This window comes from Oryza brachyantha, chromosome 5 (assembly GCF_000231095.2).
Source record: "Oryza brachyantha chromosome 5, ObraRS2, whole genome shotgun sequence".
Lineage (NCBI taxonomy): Eukaryota > Viridiplantae > Streptophyta > Magnoliopsida > Poales > Poaceae > Oryza > Oryza brachyantha.
In genome coordinates, this window is record NC_023167.2 from 8,154,152 (window position 1) to 8,161,651 (window position 7,500).

General features: G+C 38.1%; 1 protein-coding gene across 1 annotated transcript; it reads left to right on the forward strand.

Annotated features, from left to right (window-relative positions):
- The first annotated feature begins 3,788 nt into the window (after positions 1-3,788).
- Positions 3,789-5,018, forward strand: LOC102709369. Its single transcript, XM_006655106.3, has one exon. It carries the CDS (start codon positions 3,982-3,984, stop codon positions 4,708-4,710), a length of 729 nt encoding a protein of 242 aa, XP_006655169.1. The 5' UTR covers positions 3,789-3,981; the 3' UTR covers positions 4,711-5,018.
- Positions 5,019-7,500: the final 2,482 nt, after the last annotated feature.

A 7,500-nucleotide genomic window follows, 5' to 3' on the forward strand; every position in this document is an offset into this window, starting at 1 on the left:
CTTATTATAATCTGATAAGCTCATTTAGGTGAGCTTTTTCCAGATTATTGGGTGAAAAATTACCCACCATGCCACTTCACTCCCTCTTTAGACTTGCAACCCAATAATCCAGACTCTAATAATCTAGAAAAGAAACAACTTACAGCTTAAAACCAGTGTAACTTAATTCTCATGGTGCTATTGTGAGCAATTTTAGCTGACGTGATGTCTGCGTGACTTATTTGACTTGGTATTTCTTCTATATGGTCGTTAACATGGTGCTTATGTATCATCATCATAAGTAAAAATAAAACGAGTATATTGGTTGGCAACGAAGATCATGTTTGTTTTTCTCCAGCTTTTTCAAGTCCATGTCATATCGAATGTTTGACACTAATTAAAAGTATTAAAAATAGAGTATTAATAAAACTTATTTCATACTCTGGGCTATTTCGCGAGACGAATTTATTGAGTCTAATTAGTCCATGATTAACGAATATGCGGCTACAGTAAACATTTGCTAATCGTGGATTAATTAGGTTTAAAAATTTTGTCTAATAAAATAGTCTTTATTTATATAATTAGTTTTGTTATCAGTCTATATTTAATACTTCTGACTAACATCTAACATCTAGACGAGGGACCGAAAAAGTCCGAGATCTAATCAACCACGAAGTCTGCCGAAGTAGCGATAAAAGTACGCCGAAGTCTTTCGGGACGAGGTGGAGAGAGGAGGCGGCTTGGGGAGGCAGAACAGAGGCAAGGGAGCTCTGTCTTGGGCGTGGAATTGGTAGGGAGGATGGAGAGGTTTCATTTAATAGGTCGCCGAAGGAAAGGGTGCCAGGGACTAAAATAATTTTGTATTAAAATTACTTAGTATGCTATGAAAATTCAAGCGAAAATTTAGGAACCATTTAGAGGACGGAGAATTTAGGAAAAATACTCAAGCCACATTTGAATTATTCTTGGATGTATTTTAGGTTTTGAGACTTTCGTTAAGCCTTTAATAAATTCTATAAATCTATTTAAAAGGTGATTTTTAATTAGGATAATCAAACCATTAGGAAAAAAACTCCCCTGGAACAAAATAATAATAACGCAACTTCTTGTCATTCACGTCAGCAGGTGCGGATGTACCTGATCAGCGCACATAAAACGAGAAACATCATTAGCATATGATTAATTAAGTATTATCTATTTTAAACTTGAAAATTGATATGATATGATTTTTCAAACAGCTTTCATATAAATTTTTTTACAAAAATATATGGCAAGCGCACGTACGAAAAAAAGGCAGAGATTAGTCCCTTAGGCCATTTCCAATCCATAACACTAGATATAGTTTCCATAAACTCTCCATCATCGAGGAAGTAGTACTAGACACTAATCTTGCAATGCAAACACCACTATTCCATACTTTAATTTAATGCTACTTATCTCACATGATATCTTGGATGTTGTGTAGAAACTGTATCTCATGCAGGACATAATTTTATTATTTTTCCTTATTTATTCACTTGTCATATTATTTTTTTTCAACTTATTTAATGTTATAACACCATCCTAATCATTAGGTTGTGCCTTAGCCTCCTGCGAACATGCCCGCTGTAGCAGTAAATCGCCTAAAATAATGGCCCTACTCTCCAACTAACTAAGGTTCATTTTTCTTTTTATTTCTAAAAACTATTCACAAGGATATTCCGCTCACATGCCTCTGATACCACCTTTCTTCTCTTCAAAAAAAAAAAATGGTCCAACTAAAATATGCCTTGGCTTGAACAATGATGCGAAGATGCTGGTAGCTAGGGAGTGCGCACGGCATATTCTGTTTCTAGGTTCCTTTCCCTTTTTTTGGTTTCTCTTTTCTCACATCTCTTTCTGGTTTCTACACCCATTTACTTAATATTTATGTTTTCTTCTTTTTTTAAAAAAAAACTTTTTTGAAGGATTTGTGTGATTGATCTACGGTGATCACGGGGAACGACTGACTGCAACAAAGCTTGCAAAAGGATTTATGGTCGCCATGGCTTTGTGTAGTGTTAATTAATGGCGACGAGAAGTGCTAACAAATTAAGTGCAATTATCTTGAGAGTGGGAATTGCAGATTTTTAACTTTAATGGAATGCAATGTGATAATTAATTGCAAGTTAAAAGTGTAATAATACACTCGGGTTCATTTGACTCGCGGCATGCCACATCAGTTTTAAATTTTAGCACTTAATTTTAAGATTAGTCTAAATTATATTATATCTTTTTCGCATGCCTCACTCGTTGTAGGGATAACAGAAAAATAATTATAGAAGCGCATGTCTTAAATGTTATGTGTATATCGTTTATTCTCTTTTCCAACTTCCGCTCTCTTTTTTTATTACGTGTATCTTTTCAAGACGCTATTTTTTTGAAAGACCATATAATCCAGTGGTTACAGTGACCTGAGTAACACCTAAGATCTAGATTCCCTATTTGGGCTATGTTTCTAGAGTTTCTGAAATAAAAAAATGGCTAGTAAAAATACCCTTCTCTAAAAACAATGTATTTTTTAGAAAAAAATTAAAATTATTTTTAAAGCCATATATATTTCCTAGAATTTTACCTAAGTAAGTTAATTATACACTGATACATCTTTTCGTTTCGCTACTGCTGCGAAGAATTAAGTTACCCACCAGCGATACCGTACAACCATATTTCCCTTGATTTTCAAAGGGAGAGCTACTTTGATCCCAATGAATATTGTCGGTTGGAGGGTTCAACTAACTAATCGGCACTTATTTCCGCTTATGCTTGCCAATTTAAAATTTTAACGGTAGATTATGAGTTTTTTTATGGGAGTTTATTTTTTCCTTAAACTTTAGATCGCCAAGAGAATATATAAAGATTTTATTTAAAAAATATCTTTTTATTTGTAAATATGACATTTCAATCACCGCCTAATAGTATTGAACCTTTAAGTTTAGTTCACTAGTCAACCGTATAAAACAGATACTCCCACGACCCTAATCTTACTTAATTAACCCTATCATATCATTGGTTACTCTTGAAACTGCATTTAGCTTACAGGGGGCTAGCTGTTGCTGTGGCTTGCACGGAAAGGGGATGGCAACGCTTAGACGCGTAGCACCGACGTGTAGTGTTTTGGTATATTTTCCTGATTTCCTCAGTTAGTTATTCGGAAAAAAAATTACAATACAAGGTATCACCCTAAAATATAATCATTTTTAGATTATACACCAAACATTAAGGCTAAAAAGAAAAGACTATTATATTTCTTAATAAATGAGGAATAGGTGAGAGTAGAAAAGTAGCGCCTTATCTTTTCGCTTCTACTTATACTTATAAGCCAAAATTTAAATTTCAACGTTAAATTTGAAGTTAATTTTAAGGTTTTTTTTTACCGAAGTTTATTTTCTAGCTGTGACTTTTATATCACTAAAAATACGTATTTAAAAGTTTTATTTACAAATTATTTTTTTCCTGAATATATCGTTTGGCAAATAATTACCACCCCATATGTGTATGGATAAGATGGGTAGAATCTAAAATGTAACTGATTGATGGAACAATATTATTTGAATAGTATTAAAATGTTTATTTTGATGCAACATTTAAATATTAGAAATATCATATTTTATTATGAGATAAATAATCAAACATATAACTTAAAATACGGGATACAGTTCTACATTAATTACATAAATGGACGTACATAGGAGCAATGTGTAGGCTGCTGGCTTGCTTGCCAACCACTACTACCCCTTGACCGAGGCGCAACCCAGGTACCCCAACCCAGCAACCACCGTCTCTCTCATTGGTGAATCCCACACATTTGCCCAACCAACCACACAAGTCGTTCGTGTGTGTATCGTGTATGTATGTATCCAAGGCTCCGTTCCAACCAACCACTTCCGCGATCCTCTTAACCATCCAAACAAGCAACCCAACCCAAACCAAACCGCCCAAGAAGCAGGGGGGAGGAGGAGCGAGAGGAAGACGCCGACGCCGACGATGAAGAGGGAGGGATTGCAGCACGGCGAGGTCCGGGTCAACCGCAGCAAGCTGCTGCGGATCGCGGAGGCGGAGGCGGCCAGGGCTGCTGCGGCGGAGGCGGAGCCGGGCGCGGTGGTCAGGGCGCCGTCGAAGCCGACGAACGCGTCGAGGGGCACGGGCAAGTGCCGGCGGCCGCGGTGCGCCGGGTGCCACGAGCACCACCCGACGGGGAAGGCCCGGGACAAGGCGAAAGGGGCGCACAAGCTCCGCGCCTGCGACGTCGCGCTCAACCACCGCCTCGTGTCCTGGCGCGTCGTCGACAGCGCCGGGGCGTGGGCGGCCGGCACGGGCATCCCGGACTACAAGGGCGCCTCCGCGTCCGCCGTGCTGGCCTACCTCGCCGGGGGGAACAGCTGGCACGAAGAGGAGGACGACGGAGGCGCCTCCCTGGAAGCCGCCCCGCCCGCCAGCGGCGGCGGGCTCTCTGACCTGTACGACCTCATCGTCGGCCACCACGCCGCCGCCGCCGCGGCCCGCCAAGAACAGGCCTCGGCGCGCACCACTGACATAGACGTAGCAGACAAGGACGCAATCGAAGAAGAGGAGCCAATTCAGGATGCAGCAGAAGCAGCCGGTGCTGAGGAGGAGGAGGAGGAAGACGACATGGGCTTCTGCATGGTGGGGATCACAATTGCGCTGGAGTTCTCAGATGGGGAGGAAGACTGGATTGTGGTGGAGGAGATCTGATCTGATCCGATCCGATCCAAATCAAGAATTGCAAATAAAAGAATGCAAGGGAGGTTTCATCCATCCAATCCAATCCAATCATCCACTGTGTTGGCTCTGTATGATCCCTGTCTCTCCCATCCATCTGATGGTGGTGTGCATATTATTGTTGCTCCAGTCCAATCGTGTCCATTGTGTATATGGTGACTTTTAATCGCTTAATTTAGTTGTGGTCAATTTGGTCATGGGTTATGATGCATGATTCAAAAAACCTAAATTTATCTATCTCATGTGTGAATAAAATGGAGAAGGGAACTCTATCTTCTTCAGTTCTTGGCTTGTTTCTTGCTCGCTGCTTGATTTACTGAAATCAAATCCTGCTGTGCCAATTGCTCTTCAGTTTGCTGCTGAATTGCCCTGTTCTGCCATCTGACGATGAGTTCTTTGGTCCGGTGGGAGATAAAATGGTAAGTAAATTCGAGTTCTTCAGGTAGCAGTTTGAGTTTCGCGAAAGCGAGGCGCAAGCTGCATGGTTACATGGAAAAGGATGGTTCCCCCAATTCTCCATCTGTGCTGTTGGCAGGATTCCTGTCAATCTTTCTTAATCTTGCCCCCCTTCTTGAAGTTTTTTTTTTCTCTCTTCGTATCAAAATCTCATAACCACACCTAATACTTTTTTTTTTTTGTGTAGCTTCTGAATTCATGGTTATTGTGTTGTGTTGGCCTCTTTCCTGATGACCTTTTCCTGTGCCGAAAGCGTTGCTTCATGAAAGGCACGGCCCCTCCCTGCAATTTTGTAGTTTTTGTTGATTCTGGCAAAGTAAAAAGGTTTTCAACTTTTCACTTCAAATTCAGAAGTATGGGTTTACCAAGTTTCAGCAGCTATTTAGTCATTATCATCATTTGATGGTAGTGTTTCAACGGTTCAATTGGGGCCGCATCTTTCTGATGAATGCGATTGATAAAAGCAATATAAAACTTATGAATTAAGAATTCAGTTAGACATCACATACGAAAACCTATATCCGTACGCATGAAGTCAGGCATAAAAATTCAACTCTGTATCGGATGTACACCGTGGAACTTTCTTTTTGGCTTTTTCATGGCTTATTGCAAATAAAAAATAATTTGTGAATAAAACTTTTATATACATATCGTTAATGATCTAAAAGCCAAGATTGAAAAGTAACCTATGATAAAAAAAAACCCTAAAATCAACTCAGATCGAAAAAAAATTAAATTTTGACTTATAAATATAAACAAAAATGAAAAGATGGTGGTGTAGATATTACACTGGCTCAAAAACACGAAACCTGCATGTGCAAGCCTTTGCTCCCGTTTGAAATGCATCAATTTAACTTTCTTTACTGGATATTCATAGAAATGCCACATGAATCATCTTAATTACTATATTCATTCCAAGTCTTGATAGAGAGCAAATACCATATCACTAATTTACGTGTTTGATTAGTTCTGGTCTGCTAAGAATGGTTTTCTGTTTCTTGTATCAGACTATCAGGTAGCTTGTTTCCGAACTTGTGTTAATTGCACTAACATGAGACAAAATACCACTGCTATTTTGTTTACAGTATGTTCATCAAAAGAGCCAAGGTTTTGTTCAATGGTGTCACCACTGAATTATACTTAGTTTTTTCTCCCCCAAAATCAATTGGGCTCTCCGTTGGGAAAAAGCTGTAGTGTGTGATCTGCAGGACAATTACAAACATTCGGGTTAAGAACGACAACGGAAAAAGGGTTAAAATATAGTATTACTAGTAATTTTACCTCTTCTTTGTTGCAAGCCGTATAGCATATCAGTGTGGGTGAGGGGACAAAAGTGCTTATGCACTATGAAATTCTTGGAAAAGAAGTGTACGTTTGGTGGGCTTTTTTACCAAAAGTATCTCAAGGTACCAACAATTTTATCATAAATTATTGGTACCTCAAGGTACGATGTACCACCAAAAAGTGGGGTAACTTAAGGTATTTTTTTTTAAGGAAGGTAAAAAACTCATGTTTGGTAGATATGCAAAATAAGGTGTCTCACAAAATACGGCTGATACGTCTACTTCACCCTGATAGATTAATACATATAGTTCGTGATGGCGTAGAAAGTGCAGAATGACAATCTATATGAAAGTTCTCATATCACTGTAGCCAACATATTTTTGTAGGAATACAATATTGATTTATTTTTGGAATAACTCAATTTGTGAGTTTGTGAGTGGACCAATGTAATGAATATACACTATTTCATGCAAATGCAATAAACCTTTTATATTGTTTAACCTCCTTTCAATACATGTATTTGCCACAAGCAAATGAACAAAAATTTGCACATAGAAATGACTACTTATAATAATTATTAAAGTTACATTAAACCACATGAAAAAATATATAAAAATTCAACTCTCTTCCTATGGCAGGGAAACGATAAACAATTTATCTTCAAACCTCATATTAGAATTCAAGATTATTGTTTTTAGTAAAATGTCTAATCAAACCAATTCTGACTGCCCTGAATCCGATTCATGGAGAATCGGAATCACAAAATCAGAAGCACTACCAGACATGTTGCGAATATTCCACAATGCCTACCTTGGACAATTTCCTTTGTTAGAGGAGGGATGCTAGAGAACAACATGTTCATCTTTTCGCTTGTACTTATGCTTATAAGATAAATTTTGATTTTTTAACTTTGATTTAGAGATCATCTAAGGGTTTTCATCATAGTTTATTTTATAGCTTTGGTTTTTCGATCGCTAAGAATATATATATATATATATATATATATGTTTTATTCACAAATTA